At 41.6% G+C, this 26,501-nt stretch overlaps 1 protein-coding gene across 1 annotated transcript in view; it reads left to right on the plus strand.

Moving 5' to 3' along the window:
• The window catches only part of MICAL2 (microtubule associated monooxygenase, calponin and LIM domain containing 2), a 117,643-nt gene extending 92,316 nt beyond the window's left edge, over positions 1–25,327 (plus strand). The window contains exons 32-37 of the mRNA XM_057418220.1: positions 5,494–5,588; positions 7,653–7,745; positions 9,699–9,792; positions 19,659–19,758; positions 20,974–21,047; positions 22,018–25,327. Coding sequence (XP_057274203.1) covers positions 5,494–5,588; positions 7,653–7,745; positions 9,699–9,792; positions 19,659–19,758; positions 20,974–21,047; positions 22,018–22,202 — 641 coding nt within the window. The 3' untranslated portion in view covers positions 22,203–25,327. The remainder of the gene's footprint in view (positions 1–5,493; positions 5,589–7,652; positions 7,746–9,698; positions 9,793–19,658; positions 19,759–20,973; positions 21,048–22,017) is intronic.
• Positions 25,328–26,501: the final 1,174 nt, after the last annotated feature.

A 26,501-nucleotide genomic window follows, 5' to 3' on the forward strand; every position in this document is an offset into this window, starting at 1 on the left:
TGGGGGTTCATGTGCTGTTTTCAGTGAAAGAATGAGTTTTTTAAAAAGTAAAACCCTGTCCAAGTTTGCCAGTAGAATATACAAACGTCTCCAAATGACCACACTGGAGTTTCCAGGTGCAATGCCGGACTTCTGATTTACTGCACAAACATCTTTGAGGCTTTTATCTGTTGACTCATCCTTTGTGTTCCAACCTGTGGTTGAAAAAACCCAGACTTGATCCATAAAATTGATCAATCAGGTTGTTAACTGTTTTCTCGTACTTTTGACTGTCAGACTTTCAGAGGACCAGACCATGAAGGTGGTTGGTTACTGGTAGATGTTTGTGACTCCAGGGTTGCTTCTTTGTAGTAGTGGAGATGGGAGGAATATTTCTGTCCCTGACTGAGCGGGGATCATGTGGAAACATGCATTCCGAGAACTGTCCCTTAGCTGGGAGTTGTTATAACTCAGTTTGTGGCTGTGTGTTGTTTACATGGCTCACTTCATTAAGCAGGACAACCAGTTCTGCTGATCAGAAAATTAGATGTGTTATGAACTCACTTTGCTGGTTTTGTGCACTTCCAGATTGAAAAGGCATTTCTTGCAAGTATTTCAGGTTCACACATGGTTCCTATTACTGCATCTTTGAATCACTGAAATTCTGTGTGTTGGTAATGTTACTGGCAGCTAGGACACTGTTATCTTGGTGATTTTGTGTTTTAGAAGAGGACTGAGGCACTACAGGATTAAATTTCAGGCCTAAGACCATATGAGAAATCTATGGAGAAGCAGAGATGTGAAGCCCACTCTTGATTTCTACTGGCCTTTTCATCTCCTGCCTCTTGCCAATTCCTGTCTGGTTTGGGACACCAGTGCCAAAGAGATGTGTGTGGCTTTGCCTCTCTTTTGTAAAACACTGAAGTACTTAAAGTGGTCATGATTAACACCAATAACTTTACAAAAATATGGAATCTTGGACAGTTACACAGGAAGCCAACAGATTAAAATAACACAATGCTATCAAAACAGTTCCTGCTCCAAGACTTTCTATGTATTTAGATTGCAGTTACTACCATGACACAGAAACACCCCACGAAAGGGAGGTGAGCTGTGACATGCAGAATGACAGAAGTGGTGGTTTTCCCCATTAATCTCTAGGGCAGTCAGCAGTGCTTGCCCATCTAATAGAAGGTATCACCCTCGTAACATCTTCGTATGACGGGTCCCTCTTTGTTCAGAGGACCTTAAGTATGTTAGGAAAACCAGTACCTTAGATTTATATGGGGGAGGTGTTTCAAAAGCACTGGACTTAGGTCCAGTAGATCACTCTGAATGCAGTTAGGGTTTTGCTGCTGGTGGCATTCAGTGGCAGTGCACTTTAAGTGGAAGCAAAGTGTCTTTGAGACACACCCTTGGATTACCAAGCTCTAACGAACTGGCATAGGACCAGATTTTAATTTTATGGATGTAATTTTTCTTATCTCTTGTGACATACACAAGTGAAGATACCAAGTCCTAATATCAAGAACTGGAGGTTTCCTCCAACTTTGTAGTGTATTCCGTGACACTGTCAGATTGAATAACAATTAATAATAATATTAAATAATCTGCAGTTTCCTGTGATTTAACAGTTGTAAATCAGATATGCTGGAAAGGTGTCTTGACCAAACTCCTAGTAGCTACTGTGAGGTAGAAATCAAGAACAGAGATATTTATTCCTTTCCTCCTTCTAATTAAGAACTAAAACTATGGCTGACCATTCCTAGTGATCCAAAGTCATGTTAGCTGGGGAGGTAAAGCTCCCCAGTTAATTTGGAAGTTGTGAGATGCTAGAGTACTTAAGAAATAAAGTAATTAAGTAATAAATAACTCCCTAGAAGGAATAAGATGGCCAGAAAGAGAAAGCCCAAATCTAGAAGAATTGAATTAAGATTTGGAAAAAAACATATTATTTTTGAGATTTTTTTTTGTAGCTATCAGGCTTTAAGGCTTGACATACTTGGAGTGGACAAATTCTTATTATTATCTAACTTTACTATTACAATTCTAAGTTTCAAATCTAAATGAGCCCGTAAGTGTAAAAGTCCATAAACTGAGCATCTTTATATGTGAACTCCTTGTCCATATCCTCACAGCTGGCAGCTAAATTCTGCTTATTCCAGCCCTTAGGAGGTGGGAAAGTTTAATGCTCAGTCATCTAGAATAGAACATATAGATGCTGTGATAAGGAAGAGTGGTTTGGGTTTTTTGGTTGGATTTTTTTTTTTTTTTTGTTAATTTGGTTGGAAATAGCCAAAGAAAAATAGTTGAGCAGACCAGTCGGTGGGTGCCCTTTTAATGTTGAAAGAAATGCATTGTCCCACTCTTTCTGTACCCCTACAATATGGCAAGACCACATATCTGGGAGCCAAAGCCTGTGGGGAGTGAAGGTGATAAGATTTGCATGAAAAAGAGTTTGGGAATGAGCTCTGAGGCCTTGGCGCTTGACAAGCCCTGGGGCGATGAGTTGAAACATTGAAGGGCAGGGAAGGTAAACAAGCAAGCCTCGGGAGGATGGGTCAGGATGTAGCTGTGGCAGGAATCTCAGCTGTAGGCCAGAGGATGTGGGGGTTGTGAGAGGGCCTGCAACACTGTGATTGGACTATTTACCTGGAGAGTTTTACAGGGACCAATGAGATTGAATGTCTCATGTATGTGCAGGTTGGGAAAGTACCTAACAAGGGGATAAAAAGGGCTTGGTGGTAATAAACGAGGGTTTGAGTCTCCGCATCAACTTCAGTCTGTGTCATGAAATGCCGCAAACACCCTGTATTCTCATCCCAATTCTGTCACTATTTGTGTGTTTCCAGACACCTTCTTTTTCCTGTGACTTCGATTATCCACATTAAATTAGTAGAGAACATCAGTGCCATGAAATATATGGGGTTCAAACTTAAATAGGGGAAGTTTAGATTGGATATAAGGAGGAAGTTCTTTCCTGTTAGGGTGGTGAGGCACTGGAATGGGTTGCCCAGGGAGGTTGTGAATGCTCCATCCCTGGCAGTGTTCAAGGCCAGGTTGGCCAGAGCCTTGGGTGATATGGTTTAGTCTGAGGTGTCCCTGCCCACGGCAGGGGGGTTAGAACTAGATGATCTTAAGGTCCTTTCCAGCCCTAACGATTCTATGATTCTATATATGCAATAAATGTGACAGAGACTGTAACTGTCAATGTGTGCAGGTAGGTTCCTCAGATGCCTCATCACTGAGCAGATTCATGTGGTCCTCCATCAATCCTGTAGGATGCTCAGGTGGAGACAATGAAGGAGATTGCTGATCTCAGTTAGGTGGCTACTGTCTTACAGGTCTTTGGGTACTGTGTCGCTTTAAAGGCTGAGCTGCTTTGGAGCAATCAAAATGGCTCTTCTCTGCAAAGCAAGGTGCAAATACCTGGCTGTCCATAGTAGACTGTCACAGGGAGGACTGTGGATGTTATGAAAGTATTCTGTGTGCAGACATGGGCTTCCTGTGCTCATGAGGTTGTTCTTGGAAGTCCCTGGGGAAGCCATTGACTGTGTCTAAAAGGTGAGGAGCTCCCGAGTCCCAGCCCTGAGGAGGAGGCGGGTGCCCTTGTGTTACAGCATGCTGGTTTTCCTGGAGACCTTGTAACGCTTTTTGAATTATTGGTACCACTCAAAAGGGAAGACATAGGCAAGCAGTCACTTATTCTCACAGCTGAGAGAAGAAAGGGAGTGTGTAGTTGCCATGCTGGGCTGTAAATTTTGCCCTTTGCATATTAGGGAATTTGATTTCCCCATGGGCATGACTGAAGGGTAGTTACTGCAATCTTTTAGTTGCACAGGGAAAAGCAAGGTACGTAACTTTACTACCCAGAAGAAGTAGTGGCTGATACTCCCCATGTCTTCCTCCATCTCATGCATTGGGAAGGGCTTTATGCCTGACTGTCATTGCTGGGGGCAGAGACGGGGCGAGGCTGGATTTGCACTCTGGTCTGCAGAGCATGGGGCAGTGTGTGGCACTGGTGTGACCTCAGCAATCCTGAGCCATCGGAGAGTCCCTGGCAGGTCAGCAAGCAGGACAGTGTCCCTGCCTCCAAGTGGCAGCCTTGGGCAATCCTGGAGCAGGGGAATTGCCTGGGAGTTGGAGACCCACCTGGAGAGCTATTGCACCTTCTTGCTTTCAACTGCAGGTGTCTCCTGCCCAAGGACTGGTCCTGCAAAAAGGATGGCAGGACCCAAACCTGCTCTACTGGACCCTCTGAGGTTGCAGCTTCATTTAGCAAAAGGACTGGGTTCTTCCAATGTTGAGATTGCACAGAAAAATCAGAATCTCTGCCTCAAATTACTTGGATCTGCTTGTATTGCTTTACTGTCTGGGATGAATCTGTTTCATGGATCCTGATTTTAAATTAGGGCTTGAGATGGAATTCCTACTTCAGGACTGGGATCCAGGACAAAGCAGAGAAGAAACATTTACACTAGGAGAATGGGAAGTGATTTTAATCTGGATACAACTTGCACACAGGCAGCCAGTTACCTGGAAGATACAAAGGAAAATGGCACTGTTAGCTTTAAATAATGTACATTTCCAAGATGTTGCCCAGCTGTTAATCATTAACCCCGTAGCAGGTTGAAGTGTAGGGACAGATGTTCCAAAAATGGTTTTATTTTCTGAAATAAAGAGAATGAAGCTATGAATTAGACAAATTAAGAATAAATTCAAATATTTACACCCAGTTGAAACAAGATGCTGGAAAAACAGGCATGGTAAAATTGCTGCAATTAAATGTAATTTAATTTATAAATCTGAAAGCATGCTTCCTCCAGCGGCAGCCTTGGAGATTTCCTTATGGAGTGCATTGTTGTGATGTATGGATTTTCCTGACTTATTATGGCATTTTAATCAACAGTTCAATGATGTGATAATATTCCTAAAGCAGAAAAATAAGTGACATTTGTTTAGACATAATTAATGAAATATTTATGTTGCATGCGGCTGTGTGATAAAGCCTTGTTCTCTTAGTCCATTTGCTTCTGATTACATTTGTGATTTTTTTATATGACCAGACATTCTGACGCCAACTATTTTACACTGAGCAGATGTCATGTAGTAAAAATGGGTGCCAGATGCTACAAGCCACATAAGGGTAATTTGTTTAAGAGCTGGTTCAGACTTTTTGCATTCAATTACACTGTATAGTGAGCCTTATACAATCATTTGGGTAATATGGCTAACTTCAGATATACATTTTAATGAATGCTGAGTGCATTCAGAGCAGCGTGCTGCACGCAGGGTGCTCAAGGAATTAATTTATTTGTACGTAATACCTGAAAAAATCAAATATATCCAGATAGAGTTTTTGAAAGGCATCAAGAATCTAATTAATGCCATCAGCCAAATTTCCACATTGCTCTAGGTGCTGCTGATTAGAACTCGGGGCAGGTGCAAAGTGTCTATATAAGTTAGAGAACAGTATTTTTTTGCTTCACTAACTATTTTGTTCCTGCATTTTAGGATGTGAACACCTAACTGTTAGAAAACAAGCTACTGAGTATTCCACTTCTTCCTCTGATGATGAATTTGAATGCAAGCCTTCATTAACACACAAGGTAATCTTGACTTGGAAACAGAAAGATATTTCCTCAGTTGGACTGTAGCTAAGATTCGTCATATGATTTTGATCTAAAACACACAGCAATTTCTCAAAGTGGGGTTTGGAATATTTTATCAGTGGAGGTTATGTGCAATGGAGAAAAAACACATTAAAACTCTTTAAGGAACATGAACATTAAAATTCCTTTTTCCTCTTTGAATCTTTAATTCCCCCAGGTTGCACCAGTGTTGACAGAGGAGGTCTTAATTTGACAGACAGAGATGTTTCACTGAATCCACTTTGAGGCTGCACTCTTAAATGGCCTTAATGCATAGCCCAACAACCAAACTATTGAAAAAAATAAAGCAAACAGATGCAGATTTCCTATGGGAAAATACAACTTCATTTGAGAAGCGCTGCAGGCAGGTTGTTTGGAAACCTCTGTTTATCCTAATCAGTGGCACTGCATGAGCCACCAAGTTGCACCCAGAGCCTACACGCTGAAAGGGCTGGCTGCACAGCGGGGTCTCTGAGCCCTAATCTGTTTCCTGTGGCTAGGATGAGGTTAAAGCACCAATGAACTCTTGATGCCTAGCTCTGATGTGAAGAAACAGAGCTTTTATTGCCTGAATAGCTCATCAGAAATGTGTTTACCTCTTTCCTGTGGAGAATATCAGTAAGTGGAGTTAATAGTACAAAGTGGCCTTTTGATTTGTTGCCTTTGAGGTAGGATGGAAACAGGGAAAGCAAAGCAAGAGGCTGCCCACTACGCTGGAAAAACAGCCAAGCTGAAACTTAAGTGGGGCTATAAATGGAAACCCAGTTGCACAGCTCCAGAAGAACAGAAGTGCCCGGAGGCAGAAGTGCAGCAGTGTGTGGTGGCACATCCCGCCAGTGGCTCTATTTCAGGGTGTGCCGAGATGTCAGAATCCATCATTCATCTTTCCCGTTACAGGAAAGGCAGTCTATAGTAAGATGATACAACGGTGAATTAAATAAAGTCTAAACAAAATAGAGAAAAGAAGGGAGGTATAGGAGAAAACTGGATAGGAGCAACACCAAATAGTTAAGGCAGGCACAGGAACAGGCAGGGTCAGGCAGCGGGGAAGGCAGCACTGCCAGGCAGTGCCAGAACCAGTGTGAATGAGCAGCTGTCACACATGGGCATTAGTAGTGATTCAGTTTTGATGCACGTTCTCCACTCAGCTTGTTTCTCTCAGCTACCACCTAGCACTTCTTTGCATGCCAGTTCTGCCTGCTATTTTGCCACTCTCTGTGTCTCTGGAAAAACTCAGTGGGAAAATTTTAGCAAGCAGCGTCATCACTTGATAGTTTTTTTGTCTTATCTATGGTGCTCATATATTCTGTCTCCTCCAAAATGGGAAACCCACAGCTTTAAAGCACTTCCAGATCACTTGGGTCAAGGGCAGTATGGAGCAAGCACAGGTGATTCCCTCAGGCAGCCCTGTAGCTGCCCTGCTTTCCCAGCAGCAGTGACAGGTATGCCGGGAAAAGGGAAAAAAAAACCTCTAATGCTGTAGAGAACTGGCACTGGGGAATATTTCATAGGGCTGCAGATAGTGTCCTATGATGGCTGTTTCTAATAAAGGGATGTATCCTTTTTACTGTGTTATAAGCGATCCAAAGTGAATTTTACTACTTATCAGCTACAGCAGTAGAAACAGGTTGAGTTTCCTTAAACCAGCGCTTCCTCCTCCCTGTGCCTGGCTTTTTCTCTGGTCATGGTGATGTCTGCAGAAGCAACTTTGCCATTCAGACTTTTCTTTTATTGATAGACACAGTTCACACTCACTGAGGGTTGCAATAAGAGCTTGTAATGATTTAAAGTCATGTAGGCAAATGCATGAAAATATTCCTACATGCATATTTTCATTTCAGTTAGGTTGCCCCAAGCACCCTGCAGCAGTGCACCTTATTTTGAGCAGGGGATTCAAGTTAGATGAGATCCAGAGGTCTCTCCCATGCCCTTAATGTTCTGCGATTCTGGGAGGTTTGAGGAAACCTGTAATAGCATGCTTATGCTCTGATTGCCTTTCTTTATTCCTCTCTCTCTTTGTAGGCAAAATGGTCTATCAGAAGGAGAAGGAAGCTGGAGAGGGAGACAAAGCAATTGATTAAACAAGAGGAACTGAAGAGGCTTCACAAAGCACAGGTGAAAATGTAACTCACAGGTGTCACTATAGGAAGACAAATGGGACTAGTGAGTATGGGGGTACCCAGTATGGGGTTTGCGCTTCCTCTCACTTCTCATTATGGCCTTCTGTGTTGAAGCCCTGTCAAACTATCAGTCAGGAGCAAGAAGGTGTATGTGGCAGGGCCTTGCAGCTCTGTTTGTGACAAATCCACATGTGCCCCAGGAGACCTTCATAATTTTGTAACTGTATGAAGAACAAGAGGGAATAGTGACTGGCAATAAGAGAAGAATACACTGAAGAGGGAAGGAGATAGAAAGGGGAAGTAATATCAGTCCCTGAGAATGTAAGAAACTCCACTATTAGCCCTATGTATTACAGGAGGGTATGAAAATACAGTGATGGGTTTTGTTCTCTCTCTGCCGTAACAAAGAAAGTGAATCATTTTCTCTCTTAATGATGCAAGGTCAATTTGCTATATGCAGGCCCTGCATTTTGGAAGATGCTGGATAAGCTTTGGACTCTGCTAATGTTTATTATTTTCAATTACAGTTCAAAGATTTTGCGATGCACTTGTGCACAACTTGATCTCAGACTATGTTCTCTCAGGTGTCAAAATTTTTGGGTTTATCTATTTCACTTACCATACATACATATTCATATGCATATGTGTATGTGTATATACATACATATATATATATATACACACAAAAAAAAACCCCAACCCTTAATGGCTTATGTGGCCATTAGCAATTTTTGTGTGTGTACGTACAGTAGCACAGGGCAGAGAAACCTGAACTAGATTTAATCTCATTAATTCAGGCTGTAATGGTAATCAAGATATGGTAGTGAAAAGAGCAGAAGTTGTCATTATCTTGTGTTGTATTCAGCAGGTGGGGAGTTTTGAGTGGAGCTTCCACTGGCTACTTCTTTACCAATATTAAATTAAAAAAGGGAACTACTAAATTGTTTTTCAGATATGAATCTGAAATCTCTGGTTTTGCAGACATCACTGCCTTTGTAAAATGCACTGCTGAAAAGGAGAGAATTTTTGTGTTTGAACCAGTGGATTTTAGAAAATGCTTATATCTAGCTGTTGCTATAAAATCTGTGACAGAATAAAACCCATGGGGAACAAAACCCAGCGTCTTATTTAATCTAAAGTAAGAGCAACTGTATTATTTTTCAGCTAAGAATTGTAAATTATCTCAAGCTAAAAAATAGGTACATAAACACCTTGTCTTATTTTACCCCTTTCTGGAAATAATGAAGTCCAAACTTGTTGAATTATCTTTCATATTCATCAGGCTGTTGCTGAGGGCTTGGCTTAGTATGCCGTAACACATCCTGAAATGAGAACTGCTGAGCATCTACCTTTGACATGTTTCATGCCTATAATCCACATGGCACCTCTGAAAATCTTGTTTAAAAGGGGATGGACCAGTGAACGTAGAAGTCCTTCCTAAAGTGCCACTTCTTAGGTATTAGACTCTTTCCTTCATGTGTCAAAAGCCTGGCAATATGAAAGCAAAAGAAAGAAACAACAAAATCCCATAGACAACAAAATAGTTAGCAAAGCTTTCTAGCTGTAAACCTTCAATACTATATGACCTTTATTCAGGTAGCATCTCAGAATATATGCCTCTGAATGTGTAAGTTGTTGACTTTGACACCTCGAAAGACAGAAATGTTATGATCTCTGTTTTACAACAGGAGAGCTGGAGTTCAGAAAAAAACCTAGGTTTTTCTAGTGACTACAATACCTACCCACACAAACCATAGCCATACCTGCTGGATTTCGGTACCTAGTGGGATTATTAAATTGCTTAGGCACCTAATGTACTCAATGAGTTTGCAAATCCCATGACTCCTCTGAGACCCTTTCAAGCTGTTTCTCTAACCACTGAGACTATCTTTTTGTCTCTGAATTTTTAAGCTATGCCTGTAGCTTTTATATCATTACAATTTTGCAGGCAGTCCAGCGACAGCTAGAAGAGTTGGAGGAAAGACAAAGAGCTCTGGAGATTTTTGGTGTCAAACTGGAGAGAGAACTAAGAGGAGAATCAGGTAAATGAAGCAGTGTGTGTTTGGTGGTGGGTTTTGTTTGGTCAGGGTTTTTTTTCTTTAAAATCACATTTTTCAAAGTAGAGAGGTTTTGGTGACTGTCATAGAAATACAGTTTAGTGCAAAATCTCAAATGGAACAGTAACTAGAAGGACAAAATACTGTTTGCCTTTTTTCCAAACTCTCTTAGCTCAAGCACCTTTACGCTGAATGCTAGAAATCTACTGCTGGTTGTCACAGATTTGGAATTATTTGCCTGTTGAACCTGAATCTACATCCTCCCCAACCCCTTCTCCCCTTCCCCTTTTTTCAAAAACCTATCCTGAGCTGAATTTCATCCTCTGGAGGGAACCCATGAGGTTTCCAGGAGCTGTATCTGTTATCTCAGTTACCAAGCCAGCAGCAGCCTGTGCCTAGTAACAGTCCTTAATGACTCCTCTGGAGTGTGAGATGCCATTAATACAATTAGAGTCAGTGGCCATGCTATAGCAACGGCAGTATCGGGCACACAGACCCAAACCACACAGCTTTTCCCCCAATGCGTAGAAGATAACGGGGACATTGTCCTGGCCCCTCCAGGTTGGAGGCAAGGTTTTGCCTCACCTGAACTGACAGTCCCAAACACCCAGGACCGTGTCATCCTCCCACCAAGCCAGCCTTGCCAGTGCTCCCCAACACACATGGAGTGAAGCTGTGGAGACCTCCCACAGAGGGACGGGACATTTGGGAGCTCCTGCCAGGCTCAAAATGGGGATGGGACTGTGAACCATGTGTGTAAAAGACTTCAGAGGGGGCTGTAGTTCTGTGCTGAAAGGACTCTGTGGAGCCTGATTGCAAATGTGTGTTTATTTACCTCTGTTTTAGAAAGCTGAATATGGTGCTTTCATGACAAGCAGTTGCACAACGCTGAAAACCTAGATATGTTTTGGCACCTGATCTTTTTGTTGTCTTAGGTGGGCAACCTAGCACAATATCTACATGCTGGCTTTTTTAAATGCCATGTTTCTTAGCAGTTGTTGCCCCTATTCTAACACTGAAGTAATCAATTCAGCAAGACAGCATTTGCCCAGCCTTTTATATTTATTAACTGATTTTCTATATTTGATAGTGCCAACCTATTTCAACTGTTATTTAAAGGCTAGCATCTTTTTCCTTAAATGAAAGAATAGCCTTTTATGAAATGGTACCCACTTTACCACCTGTGAGAAAGTCTTCAAAAAAGACTTTGAGGATTTGTTTGGATTAGCTTTTTTTTTTACTGCTGAGCTGTGTAAGGGTGGTTGGCTTTTTGGAAACCTCAAAAAACAGAGAGGGACAAGAGGCTTCTATCTCTTGGGATAGACGCCAAATACCAAGATAAATGGCCTACAGCCACCTCTTGTTTTTGGTGTTTTGACAATCGCATTTCCTAAAGAAGGCTGTCTGCCAAGAGATTGATGCTTCTCATTCTCTTCCCATCTTTAGTAATTGGATTGCCCTCATTAAGGTGAAAGTACTATTTTTTTCTCCCTGTTGATTGTGTGTAGGTGGCCAGTTACAAATAGGGCAGATACTGAAGAGTAGGATGTTACTGTGTCTCAGTAACTCTTCTGGTGTGAAAGCATGAAGCTGCAAGTTTCCCAAACAAAATGTAAATGCTTTGTTGCTTGTAATAACACGCTTGTAATGATGCAGGAATTGGTGAGTTTAATATTCTCTTCAACTTTCCTAAAAATAATGTGCATTATTGTTTAATGAATGACCAGTATTTATTAGGTTAAGTTGTATTTAAGCAGGTCTGCGCTTACGCAATTCAAGTGATTTAATAGGTATTATTAAGGTAATTAGAAAACGATCACAGTTCAGCAATAATATTGAGCTGCAAAGGTTGTGAATAACCAAATTTAGAGACAGGCCTGCAAACACTAGTCTTCCGTGACATTTACGCAACTCTCCTCTAATAATTCTGTAAGCCTGGGATGAATGGCCCTTTTGTTAGGAGGAGTTATTCATTAGCTCCTCAACTGAATTAGAAGAGAACATGCGTGGGTGCAAAACAACTGCCATGAAGACTGATGAGCAAAATGAGGCTTTGATGATCTTCTAATTGTAGTGACAACAATTCATGCATTTAAAAAAAAAAAAGAAAAGGAATCGTATCAGTCCTATGAATAATTTTTGAAGCCCATTATTTGCTTTATTCTGGTTCAAAATACCAAATAATAAATCATTGATGTACTGTCGCTTTGTTTTCCACTGACATTTGTGGAGGCTTATGGAGATCTTCTGCCTACCAGAAAATACAGAAATAAAAATCTCAAAACACATTTTCCACTGAAATTAGCATAACTGATCAGTGACTAAACAAATCATGAAAAAAGAAAATCTGTGTTGAGAGAACTTCAAGAAACCTCTCCATTTTTTGGAAGGGGAACAAATATCTGCACACATTGCCGTTCGTTTTTATTTCATAAGGAGCATATTCAACGTTTCTCAGAACTTTCAAGAGAGTCAAAAGAAATCAGTTTAAACCTGTAAGAATGAAGAATATGAAGTTTAGCTGTTTCTAAAAGCGTGCAAACTGGCCAAGGCCCCTTTACTGTGTGACTGCTCTATGGAGGGACAGTGTAGCATCACTCTGGAGAACAGAAGGTTGATGTTTTGAGAACTGTGTTCAGTAAATACTCCTATGCAGCCTGTCATTCCCTAGAAGTATTGAAAACAGAAATAGCTACGATGTGATTAGAAGAGTATCTGACTTTCAAACAGTATCAAAGTTAAAGGAGACTTGGGTAAACCAGGAGGCAAGTTTTGCTTTAGCAGTGCTGTAAGAGAAAGCCAATATGGCTCACAAAACAAACTCACAAATTGTTTTCCTCTAACCTTTAAAAAGATCTGTCATACTGCATAATGCAAAATACTTCATTGGTTTGTTCCGCCCTCGGAAGGCATAAAATGCTCTATCAGACTTAAATAACTATTACCATTATAAGTAAAAACATTTGAAAAGCTCAGGAAAAAAATGTCCCTGGGGACACCTGGGGGGCATTCTATGGGATGGAGAATGAGGTAAAACAAGGGCTACTTTTACTCTGGCTTGCACTGAGGATTTTACTAAAATGAGTGGCATTTTTACAAAGTGCATTACTCTTTGCTTACCTCAGTCAACCTACATATGCAGTCTTTTATTAGAGGTACGCAGATTTTGAAGTGTAAAGAGGAAACATAAAGAAAAAAAAATTTAAAAATGCCTTATCAAGAAAACAGGAAAAAGGGAGCAGTAATTCTCTGTGTGTGTATGGGACATACACATACCTACAATTGTGATGTTTTTACTGTCGGTAAATTAGATCAAATTTTGATGATAACTTCTGATGGTGGCATATGAAGACCCCAGGTACTAATGCTGCATCCCTGCACTGGGTGTGGGAGAAGCCACAGCTGGCATGTCACAGTTAGAACTGCTCCAGCAGTCACTTTGCGATCAGATTTTTTTCATCACCGCTCACTGACCTGGAAGATCCCATGGGAGCACATCAATTATTGACAAGTTTTAATGGAATCAGGCAGAAATCAGACCAAGATTGCTCTGCCCTCTCCTGCTGTTTAGCTTCCCATTTCACGGTAAATTCAGATTGAGGTCAAATCCTAGTAAGAAGTTGCAGAACTGCACCAAAACGAGCACGACTCTTGCCCTCAGTATGAGGGCCCATGCAATTCCTCCAACACTGGCAGGAGGATGACTGTGCCTGGTGAAGGCACAGAAATGGGCTGGTGAACATCTAACATTTCCCTTCTGCTCAGGAGGATTGCTAAAGGGCTGCATTGAGCAAAGTCATTGATCGCCTAAAGGACATGGGCTTTAAACTGCTGTTCTTGAGTGGAGTCAGCTCCTGGCTTTCGTGTTAAAGTGACGGACAGCTGAAGCAGTAGAGGCAAGAGGGTAATTTCTGGGGCTGACAAAAAAAAAGAGCATTTCAAAATGACAACAGAAAGGCATCCGAAACACTGCTGAGCTGTCCAAGGCTCTGCCTCTTTTACCACTTGCTGACCTACTTTTGTAGCTGTCATCACTGGAGCTTGAACCTGAGACCTTTGGGCTTATATCTCAGCACCCTCAGTGCAGTCCATCCACAGAAGGTGCAGTCCATTCACAGAAGTCTCCATCCACAGAAAACAGCCAAGCTTATTTATGGGTGGGTTATGCTTGGTTATCTAGCAGTGTGATATAAGGCTGGAGGAGCAGAGAGCTGTGTTCTCCTGCCTGCTGGCAGTGCCTTGTTTTGCTTTGTCCCAGGTCCAGCTGGCCCTGCCTCCAACACACAGTGGTGGAGTGTGCAACTACCATGTCCTGAGGCAGAAGCACAGGCTGGCTGTTGATTTTATGCTTCTGAAGGGGCCAGCGTGTCACTTGAATTGTTGCCTCAACCTGGAGCAGTGTAAGATATTTGCTTCCTACAAGTGATCACTATTTTGTGGCAACAGATGGCAGAGGGGCAGAGCAGACATTGTGGGAGGTGTGTTTGCAGTGCTATCACTGCTGTAATTCTGCATCAAGGGGTGCTGGGGTGGGTTTGTTTTGTGAAGAAAATTAATGGAAAATGTGAAGTGATGAGCATATTAAAAAGGGCAGCAAGGAAAATAAACACATATGTACTCTGATTTGCGACTTGAAAACACATAGGGTTTCTTCATTGCCAAAGATTTTTGTACAGACAGCATTTTAGGAGCTTTAAAGGCCCTCACCTGGTGAAAGAAATCCCTCCTTCTCTTCAGCAAGGCAGAGTTAAGCTGTGAGATCTTTGGGAAACAGACCATCTGTCCTGGGTTCAGCGGTAGCAGACATTTTTCTCCTTCTTAGTAGCTGGTGCAGTGCTGTGTTTCTGACTTTCAGCCTGGGAACAGCACTGATAACACCGATGTTTTTAGTTGGTGCTCAGTAATGTTTACTCTGACCAAGGAGTCTCATGTTCTGCCAGGGAGGAGGGGAAGCTGGGAGTAAGCAGAGGCAGGACGCCTGACCCAAACTAACCAAAGAGGTATTCCATACCACAGCACATCATGACCAGTATATAAACTGTGGGGAGTTACCCGGAAGCCCCAGATCACTGTTTGGGTCGGGTTGGGTATCGGTCAGTGGGTGGTGAGTGGTTGTATTCTCTTCCTTTGTTATTTCCCTTATCATTATCATTATTGGTGGCAGCAGTAGTGGTTTGTGTTATACCTTAGTTACTGGACTGTTCTTATCTCAACCCACGGGAGTTACATTCTTTCGATTCTCCTCCCCATCCCTCTGGGAACAGGGGGAAGAAGAAGGTGGGGAGTGAGCAAGCGGCTGCATGGTTCTGAGTTACCGGCTGGACTTGAACCATGACAGTTCTTTGTGGCACCCAGTGTGGGGCACTAAGGGTTGAGTTAATGACAGATCTGACCAGAGTGTGTATGATCATATTTGTGATAAGCATTCATTGTTTTGGATTAATAGTCACACATCACGATGCTGATTTATTGGCTCTCGGAGTTGTTGCTCTTGATCTCACAGTTTCAGCATGTTGTACCTTATTTACAGCCGGTATTTGCTGTGTTAGTGTTTATTGGCTGGGGAGCCTGGGTTAAGGCTCTTGTTTCACTGTACTTTATGGTAATGATTTGTAATACAATAGAATCATTGATCATAAAACTGGTCTGGCTTGCGTTCCCAGTGTGGTTACCACCTCTATACTTCGGGAGGTATATAATGGAAGTGTTTAGCAATTACACATCTTTTTTTCCCTCCTTGGGTGGTCAACCTATGAAGGAGACATTTCTTTACATCCCAGCTCCCCCACCGGACTATTTAGAGCATCATTTGAGAGTTCTGATAGTTTTGAATGGCCTTAGAGTACCCTTGAGACCTGCCTGCTGATTGTGATGGGGATCACCATGTTGGCACCCGCACAGAGTGTGTTTTACCCATGGCCATTTCATCTGATCTCAAAAGTTAAGCAGAATCGGGTTTGGGTCTTGTCTAGGGTTAGATGAAGATACAGGAGGACCAAGAGATTTTCCCTGAGGCTGGACAGTCATGAGTGGCAGGGTGTGTGGGATAGTATGGGCAAGTATCTAGGCCAGTAGGCCCCTCCAGTATTTTGGAATTTCACTATCGAACAACTGCAAAGTCCAGAAGAATTAGTAAAACGCTTAAATAAGGTGTGTGGTCATTCTGGATGTACCAGAGAGGGACAAATCATGGCAACGTGCTCATGTATTTAGCCTACGCTTACAGAGCCCTGTTCAACACTGTCCAACATCTTCAAAGGGAAAAAGATGTTTCTGTATCTGTTGCAAAGCAACAGACAATGCAGCTACTGCAACTCCAAGTACAACAGCTACACCAACCCTACTGACAAGTACAGCAGCTACTCAAACTCTGCCTGCAACAGACAATGCAGCTACTCCAAGTACAGCAACTACACCAACCCCAGCGACAAGTACAGCAGACTCCGACAATGCAGCTGCTGGTGATACTCAACCCCCAAGCACAGCGGCTGCACCAACCCCAACAACAGACACTGCAGCCACTCCAACCACAGTGATAGTCACTGCAGCTAAACCAAAGGACCAATTCATGCCAATATCAGTTGCCCCTGTACACAAGGGGAAAAGCAAACAAGAGGCACAAAGAGCAACCCATACAGTGAAGATAAAGAACCAGTGCACTTATTTCATGGGACAGCATCTGAACAAAAGTAATTATGTGAATCAGAGGAAGAGGAAGAAGTGACTTCTCGACCCCAGATCTCACCTGAGATACGGAATATGCAAAAAGATTTCACCCATCATCCAGGGGAGCACATCATCACCTGGTTGCTCTGATGCTGGGACAACAGGGCCGATGGTCATGAACTAGAAGGTGGGGAAGCCAAGCGGCTGGGATCACTTGCTAGGGAAGGGGGAATTAACAAAGCAATTGCAAGAGAGAAACAGTCCCTCAGCCTCTGGAGGCGGCTCTTGGCAGGTGTGAGGGAAAGGTTTCCCTACAAGAATGATGTTATGAGTCGTTCGGCCAACTGGATCATGATAGAGAAAGGCATCCAATCTCTGAGGAAATCAGCCATTCTAGAGATGATCTATTGTAGGCTGGATGCTGGGAATACATCCATAGATCCAAATGAAGTTGAATGTACATGACCCATGTGGCAGAAATTTACATGGAGTGCACCACCATTATATGCACATTCATTGGCATCAATAACCTGGTATGACGTAGCACCACCAACAGTGGATGAACTGATTCATCAACTCCAAGAGTTCGAAGACAATCTCACCCCTTCCGTCATTTCAACTGTGGAAAAACTGTCCCAGGAGTTAAAACAATTGAGAGGTGATCTATTTGATCTGTCCAGTTCCTTATGTGTACCAGCCCCTGTCTCAGCTATAAACTAAAGGCACCCTACTGCTCAAGAGAGAAGATATAGGAGGTACAGGCCACAGGCCACCCTATGGTTTTACCTGCTGGATCACGGAGAAGACATGAGAAAGCGGGCTGGAAAACCTACCTCAGCTGCGGAGGTATGCGTGAGTGAATTGAAGAGGAGAGCAAAGGTCAAGGATGATCATCCCATGAAAGCTGCAGCTTCAGTCTCTGGTGAGCAGGTTCCCAGATGGAGTGGAAGAGTTGATTTTACTCCAGATCCTGTGACAAAGAATCCTAATCCCTGTCTACAAGATGTAAGTGACCAATATTGTGATTGCTATTCGAGGGGCCCTGCCTCCAGCCAGGTGGAGGTAGGGAACAATTGGATTTACTGGACTGTGTGGATCAGATGGCCTGGCACATCAGTCCCACAGGAGTGTAAGGCTCTAGTAGATACTGGTGCACAGTGTACCCTGATGCCATCAAGCTATCAAGGGGTGGAACCCATTTATATTTCTGGAGTGACAGGAGGACCCCAAGAGTTGACTGTACTGAAGGCTGAAATCAGCCTGACTGGGAAGGAGTGGCAAAAGCACCCTAATGTGACTGGTCCAGAGGATCCATGCATCCTTGGCATAGACTACCTCAGGAGCAGGAGAGGGTACTTCAAAGACCCAAAAGGGTACTGATAGGCTTTTGGTGTTGCTGCTTTGAAGACAGAGGAAATTAAGAAGCTGTCCACCTTGCCTGGTCTCTCAGAGGATCCTTCTGTTGTGGGGTTGCCAAAGGTCAAAGAACAACAAGTGCCAATCGTGAACACAACAGTGCATGGGTGGCAATATCGCACCAACCGAGACTCCCTGATTCCCATCCATAAGGTGATCAGCAAGGAGTGATCAGCAGGACCTGCTCACCCTTCAGTAGCCCCATATGGCCAGTGCAAAAGTCTGACAGAGAGAGTGACATGCTAGAGTGGTATGACAATAGTACTTCTGCCCCAGGGGTGGAAACACAGCCCTACCATTTGCCATGGGCCTGAATGAAGTCACACCACCATTGGGGAATAAAATGCTGGACGTAGACAGATCCCACAGATGTGATCAACAAGATAACAGCAATGTCTCCACCAACTAATAAGAAAGAAACGCAGCTTCCTTGGGTGCTGTGGGGCTCTGGAGAAGACATCCCAAATTACAGTATGAACTAGAGTCAAAGGCAGCCAAGTGGTATGCCACGACTGATATTGCCAATGCATTTTTCTCAATTCCTTTGGCCAGAGGGCAAAGATTTCGGAATGTCACCAAAGGAGGAGGTGGTGCGTGCTGAAGAGGCCCCACCATATAATAAACTGTCAGAAAGTGAAAAGCAGTATGCCTTGTTTACTGATGGGTCTTGCCGTATTGTGGGAAAGCATCGGACATGGAAGGCAGCTGTATGGAGTCCTGGACGACAAGTTGCAGAAACTGCTGAAGGAGAGGGTGAATCTCTGATCCAAACTAGCCAAAGAGATATTCCATACCACAGCACGTCATACCCAGTAAATAAATGGGGCAGTTACCCGGAAGCCCCAGATCATTGTTCGGGTTGGGCTGGGTATTGATCAGAAGGTGGTGAGCGGTTGTATTCTCTTCCCTTGTTATTTTCTTTATCATTATTATTATTGGTGGCAGCAGTAGTGGTTTGTGTTATACCTTAGTTACTGAACTGTTCTTATCTCAACCCACGGGAGTTATATTCTTTCAGTTCTCCTCCCCATCCCTCTGGGAGCAGGGGAAGGTAGAAGGAGGGCAATGAGTGAGCAGCTGCATGGTTCTGAGTTACCAGCTGGGCTTCAACCACGATACCATCTCATGTTTCACGTCTGTATAGTGCCTAACAGTGATGCACTGGCCCAAAGTGTTACAAAACCATGAAGTAATAGAAGAGTTACCCTGTCCCACAGCCTTTCCTGTCATTCAAAGCAGATGCAGATTTAGAGGCCAGTTGGAAAATGATCAGAAACTTGTGGATTTGATTGTGTGTCTGATGCCCACTCACTGGAAACAGGGACTAAGTTGATACTTGCCAGGATGTACATCCTGAAGTCCGGTTGCATTAATGGGATTACCTATTTATACATATAGTTCAGCTGCTGGAGTCCAGTATCAGCAGAGGAACTATGTTGTCAAAGGCAGAAGTAAGAAAAAGAAAAAGTGCCCATTAAGAAAAGAAAGTCTTGAAAGGAAAATCTTAACTGCCTGAACAGAAGTGGTTTTAAGTCTAATGCATCTTTAACTACAACATATGCAATAAACTACATCATTCAAGCAAAGGTAGACAAGAATGTTATACCTGTTATACCCAGACTTTACTGATGTAAGTTACACACAGCAAAAAAAATCTACATTTGAACTCACGTAGGCTTACCAATGGGGACTATTTAACATGAACTTAAGTGGTGAGTGCGTTGGAAAGAAAGCTGGTAATGCACACTTAAGCCTTTTATTTTAAACAGATTCAGGCACAAAGGATGAAACTCAGATGCTGCATGAATGGTTTGAGCTGGTCCTGGAGAAGAATAAATTAATGCGCTATGAGTCTGAGCTCCTGATTATGTAAGTGAGGACAAGCATTAGTACTAAAGATGGGGAGGGGAGAGAGGAAGAGTGTACTGAAAATACACCTGAACACCCTGTTGTGTGCTGCAGTTTGAGACTGTTGTGGAATAAATGTACCCAGAGTAGCTACAATCTGTTTTGAACACAGATTTTTAGTTGAGCCTTCCTTGTCCTTCCCTCTCACAGGGGTTCGTTTATTTCAATCTTATAACATGCTTTGAAACAATATAGCATGTAGACGCTCTGCATTTACATAATGTGCGTCTAATGAACTTTCTTCTGTGAAAGAAAAGCAGTCTGACAAATTTATCTCAGGTTTCATTGGACATAGGGGAAAAGATCTAGGAATTCACTACAGCAATGAAGCAAGCAGATGCCCCAAGCAAATAAAAACTGCCTCAGATGCTCACTGTAGTTGATGGAAACAATATAGGCTGTAGCTCTGTTGCCTCACCTCGCCTCCTTGGAAACGTGCTCAACAGATAAGTGGAGGTGACTCTCAGCTATTTTCTCCAGGATTTCTGGACCATGTGGGAAGGCGATGAGAGTTATTACTCACCCCTGGATTTCACACCAGTGCAGGCTGCTTGTTGCCATTTATCATTTCCATATCACTCAGCACCCAGTGCTGTGGGCAGTAATGCAGACCAACCATTAGTTCCAGCTGCACCCCAATTTCTCCCCAGCTGATGCTGTTGGGGCCAAACCTCCTCTTTCCTGTTCAGTTGTCATTGTGTGTTGCAGTAGTAATGCTTCCTGCTCACACCGTCTGGAAAAGCAGTTACAAAAGCAAAAGCAGGCTGCTTTTGTCACTGCAGAACGCAAAATGTTGTCTGGATGCGTTCACATGTGTTAATTCCCTTCCTTCAGGACCCATTCCTGTGCAGAGAGCCTGCCAGGGCCCTTCATGTCGGGGGGATCATTCAGTCCTATCCAGAATTACGTTGTGGGTGCCACCAAAAAGCACAGCTGGCTAAAGCATGAAGTGTTGCAGTGTATGAGAGAGCTTAATCTGATATATAATGCAAAAGGTGGTAGTGGTACATCTGGCATTGCTGTGGCAATGTAGGCATGGGCAAACTTTTTAGCCTTGATTGCCCAAGAGGAGAAAACACTGGAAAACAGAACACGGAATCTCTTGGTTGAAATAATATTAACGTTTATGTCTTTATTGGAAAAAAGCTCTTTTAATGTACTTTTTGTTGTACCTAGAGCCCAAGAGCTAGAATTGGAAGACCACCAAAGCAGGTTGGAACAAAAACTGAGAGAGAAGATGGCCATTGATGGTAAGTCAAAGGGAAGTATATGTTCCAGGCCACAGTGAGAGGCCATGCCCGTACATACCTGTTTGCTTCCAGAGGAACAGAGTTGCTAAGGCTCTTCCTCCACTTCTCTTCTGCAAGGGCAGTTCAGCCAGAAAAATGCAACATGAGAGGTCTTCTCAACTGACTTCTAGTGAAGACAGCTAAGCTAACCTGCCCAGTTTTACACTGAACTGGATCAGAAGCACTCGCACATGTAATTGCACTAATTGTGTGTGCAGGCAGCAACAATGATAAGGGAAAATCCAAGTTTGTGTGTAGCAGGCGCCCGTCTCTGCTTCCTCACATCCCTGGCAGAGCAATGATGGGAAGCAGTGGAAAGTAATTGTTTCAACCACTTAAACACGAAAGAGGTTATCTGGTTTTGTGCCAGCTGTAGCATTACTGGTTACCACAGTATTTTGGAATTGCTTTCAGATACTTTGGGTTACAGTTTAGGCTTGCCCTTTCATTTGATATTAGAAAAGAGAACATGGGGAGGAGGAATGGAGGAAGAAGGGGAGTTAAATAGCACTTGAATACCCAAAAATAGCCTGTCATGTTCAAAGCATGCAGTTTATAAGCCATGGCAGTTTTCAATGCATTTTCTGAAAAACACTTTTCATTTTCTTACAGGTACTACATTTCATGGTTGGGCTTTTTATCTTATAAATTAAACTCCAGTTTTTGTAAATAAGTTGTGCTCTTCCTATGCATTCCAGTCAAAGCTTTGCTAAAAGACCTACCCTAGCCTTTAGGAGCCTTAATGGTCAACCTTAAATGTCCCAAATGCTGGAGAAATTTTCCCTGGACTGTAACATAAAAACCATTAACTGCTATTGACTTAATTTCTCATTGACTATAATATTAATTCAAGCTGCACGCCAACAGTTAAAATGTAAAGTGTAACAAGTGTGTTATCTGGATTTTGACCTCTTGTTTTGTGATCTTTCAGACAGCCTTAAAGACGAAATGGATCTGAATGAGGAGGTTGAAATTTTTACTGAGATGATGAAAGTGGTTGAAGAAAGGGATAAACTTGTGTCTACCTTAGAGGAGCAGAGAGTGAAAGAAAAAGCAGAAGACCAGGACTTTGAAAGCGTTATATTATCTAGAGGCCATCAGCAGAGCAGGATTTAGACAGCCACATGCAAATAAACATGATTTCAGCAATATTCATAATCGTGGAGATACAGTATTATGAAAAATGGAGAAATTCAAATTGAAAATCAGTTTATTTGGGAAACATGTTGCTTTCTTATCAAAAGTGCTTAAGCAGTTCTTTTGCATATACCAGAGTGAGTCATTTCACTATCAGCTTAAAGGATCACTGGAATACAGAATAGGACTGAATTTACCTCTCTGATGGGCATCAGAGTCTGTGAAAGGGAAATCAGAGCTCTGTTGTTTTCTTGGAATTTTATTTTAATGCTGAGAATAGAGTTTCTGAGAAGCATGGTGACATAATTTAGTATTTTTGAGACAACGTTACTTTCCATGTGTTTATCTGAATCTGTATGTGGTTTTGTTAATATTTTGGCACAGCCAAGCCATGGTGAACTATTTAAAGGTCAGAAAGCAAGCATCACATAAAAACAAGGTTAGTCTGTATTTCTGGTGGAGGAAGTGTCATTTGATTAATAACTACATATAAGCACTCATTAAAACTACTGTAAATGCAGTATCAGAAATTAATTTTCCAGGTATTTGCAAGTTTTAGTGCACTGTGTATTTTTGAACAAGTTAAAGCAATATTAAATCCCTACATTTTGTACAATGGTAAGGGATTATCAAAGGGGTTACTACCCTTAAAACTGTTAAATGCTCAAAAAAGCTTTTGTATGTCACAGATTAAGGTCTTTAAAATATGCTAAATGATAGTTTAAAACTAATAATCCAAACCCAATTAGTATTTGTAGGGTAGGCTTTACAATGGCTTGATAAAATACATTGCACGTAGTATCATAGGGTGTGATGAGTTAAAAATCTCCCTGAGAATAATTCCTCAAAAGGATTGCAAAAACAAGTGTTGATTTTTTTTTAATGTCAACATCTGACAGAAAATATTGTGGGTATATTTACACTACATCTATCTTGCTGCTTAAGAACACACGCATATTTTTTGCTTAAAGGAAATATCTCCTGTCTTCTCTGTATATGTGTTTGTAGATATTGGCAAAGCGTATGTGCAGGTTCTCTTTAGTATTCTGTGTAATTCAAGTACTTTATTAAATCTGAGATAATTCTGCAATTTAAGATTGGTAGTAGGTCCAACTGTATGTATGATGCACTAGATTTTCAAAGTGGAAAAAACAAGGAGAAACTTAGACTTTCTTTTTGAATATCACTTTACCTCATGCACAGAGAAGATTTGATATTCTCATTCTTTCATGAATGGTACTTATTCGCAGCAGTTGCCCAGGGTACAGGCAAAGCTAGAAGCATTCCTGTTACAAAAGCTTTAAGCTAAAAAACCTCTTGGTAAGTATTTGTAGAGTAACAGACACACTGGATCCTGTCACAACAATTTATGAATTATCTTAAGTTTTTGCTGTATTGTAAGAAATTTACCCTTTCTAAAGATATAAGCAAGATTTTACTATTGACCACAGAAAAATAATATACCTCTATTAGTGCAAGGAATATATGACTGTTCCTCAATATTTATGTATTTATATTTATTTATTAGACTGTTTAAAGAGGATAAGAGTGTCTGGTTACATTTTACAGTTTGGATGTTGTCTCTGATTTTGATACGTAGATGTGTATTTCTAACAGCTATGTATAGGTAATGGTGTGCATTGTAGAGTAGATAGCTTTATCGATTCGGTAAATAATTAGTAAAAAAATATGAATTAAGATTTTAAAAATATGTTCTCAGTTACCATAACTTGAAGGGATACCCTTAAAGCATACCATGTAGGGCTTTAATAGTAAAATTTGTCTTTCAGCACAGTGGGAAGACAAAGCAGAATCCTTAAATGTGTTCCAAAATTACCATCAGACTTTTTTTTTTTCCTCTGTCATTCATAAGCTAAGCATACCTGATCTTCAGGTTACATTTTTATTGAGATGGATTGCAGCAATTGATTTTTAAATTAACTCTATTACTTAAGATTGACACAAAGTAGGAGCAGGCAGAGCAGTAATAAGTATTTTAATTTTCTCTGTTGAGGTCTGCTTGTATTTCCAGTTTTGTGGAGAAAATTTATGGATTTTATCACTGTTCCCAGAAGCCTCATGTAATCATGTAGAGCAAGACTGTCTGGAACATTGTCAGTTCACTGTAGAAGATGGAGAGCCATAATGCTTTCAAGGTATTTAGTAAAAGAAAAAAAGCAAGCAAACTTCTTGATGCTTTGCACGGAAGGGGAATTCAGCAGAAACCTCCAGCTATATCAGTCAAAGATTGGTTTTCTTCACCTTGCTTTTACAAACTAAAAATTCCATTCACCTTAGTGCTGCTGCCATGAAAAGAGGAAGAGGAAGGGAATAATTAGAGAAACATGATTGCTCTCCTCTACCAAAGTCCAGCCTGGTCACTCCAGGGAGGTACACATGCTGCAATCAGTAAGGTTCAGGTTGCTCTGCATTGTATTTAAGCCCTGAGATTTCAGTTTACAGCAGATACTTGTTTGGCTATAAGACCAAATACAAAAAAATGCTTTCCTTTTAGCTCCAAAGATTTGAGTTCTTGGGAGTATTAGAGTCAACAGAAGCTGAGGGCCATCAGCATTTTGTGGACCTCAAGTATATTCTTTGCTAAAAAGATTATTTTCTGGATGCCATGGAGTCATAACACGTGTCACCCAAAACTGTGTCCACTCTTTGGTGGAATAAACCTGTCAGGCAACTGTTACCTGCCTGATAGGAAGTACTTCACAAGATTAGATCCAGAAATAAACCATTCAAGTGATTTAAAAAAAAATAAGCTCTTAAGTCCTTTAAAGCAGGTCTTCATATAGTATAAGAGTAGAGAAGCAGGTTAAAAAAGAGAAGCTATGTGCACTGTTCACAGGTCAATTTAATATGGTTGGCTTGTATTAGAAATGTATTTAAACATTGGTTTGGTTATGAGTCTTCTTGCTGCTCAATCTTTTCTGTAAATTGACTTGTTACCCTGTAATAGATTTGTTCATTTTTAAGTCCTTAGAGCTGTCATTTTTTGGTATAGTGTGATGTGCTGGAATGTATTGAGTATGTGTAAATGGACTAGATGTGAACAATTTTCTATTTGAAAAAATAAAATTATCTCACTCTCTGAAGTCCCTGAATCATTTCCATAGCAATTTTTCTCCACCAATACCTACAATGTAATAGTGTGTGTCTAGGAAAGATCCATAGGTAAGAAATAATATCAGATTCTTAATCCCTGTACTGGTAAGTAGATCATACCATCTTGCAATTCACAGATTCATGTTATAGTTTAGGAATAATGACACCCTGAAGGTAGACAGCATTCAACTCCACCTTTAGCACAAGAGGTTACAAGCTCCATAAGGTCAACAACTTCCACACATTCTTACGCAGGGATTCACAACTTAATTTCCTTAGGCGTGACATGCAAATTAAAACAGCTCCTTGAAGACCTGAAGGAAGTGTCATTGTGTGGATCACTAAGAGTTGGTGATCAAAACCTTAACTGCCAGTTTATATCTTCCGTTGACTTTACCTCTGTCAGGTCACCTCATTTTCTTGCTTTCTACCAGAGCAAAACAATATGCTGCTTGAGAGGAGGGAAGTGGATAAGCAAGAATTAGGGCTTATGTTAGTGCCTGTACCACTGTCCCCTGCTCAGTGACTCTGAATTTACCCTCATTTTCATATTCAGAGGACAGATGGACGGCTGCTTCTCTTCAGAGTTCGAAGTAACTTTTGGTGTATTTAAACGGAGGTTTCTCTTCTACTGTCTTGTCCTTTTGCTTCCATCTTGTGTGTCCCAGAGGCAGATGTGGTGGTGACTCATCTGATAATACCACACATAAGTTTTAGGACTGTACAGGAATTACCTGCCTTCTGGGTTCATTAGAAGTAATATGTAGAGCTTTAACCCATGTTCAAAACCTTGCAGCCATGTTGATTTCTCAACCAGCTGATCAATAGCTGGAGAACTTGAATGGCCCTGGAGTAGGATGTGGGTAGAAATGCCACCACAGGAATTTACTAAGGCTCCCTTCCTATCCCCCCCCCCCCCCCCCCCCCTTTCTTCAAAAGATCATAGGTCTAAAAATCAATTGGACAAGAAGTTCAGGAAAAAAAATCTGTAAGCCATTATTTTGACTAAATTATGTTTTCCTATGTTTGTTTTAAAGAACTACAAAAAGAGACCTGGTGGCCCTGTGTCCCAGCAGAGTGCTTGCTAATATATATGTTCATGTAAAAATTGATGTACAAACTTGCAGGCACAAGTGAAAACCCCACTTTCTTTCCCTTGAAACT

The sequence above is a fragment of the Pezoporus wallicus genome, unplaced genomic scaffold (assembly GCF_028554395.1).
Source record: "Pezoporus wallicus isolate ANWC-B61680 ecotype Strahan unplaced genomic scaffold, APGP_CSIRO_Pwel_v1 contig_2025, whole genome shotgun sequence".
Classification (NCBI taxonomy): Eukaryota; Metazoa; Chordata; class Aves; order Psittaciformes; family Psittacidae; genus Pezoporus; species Pezoporus wallicus.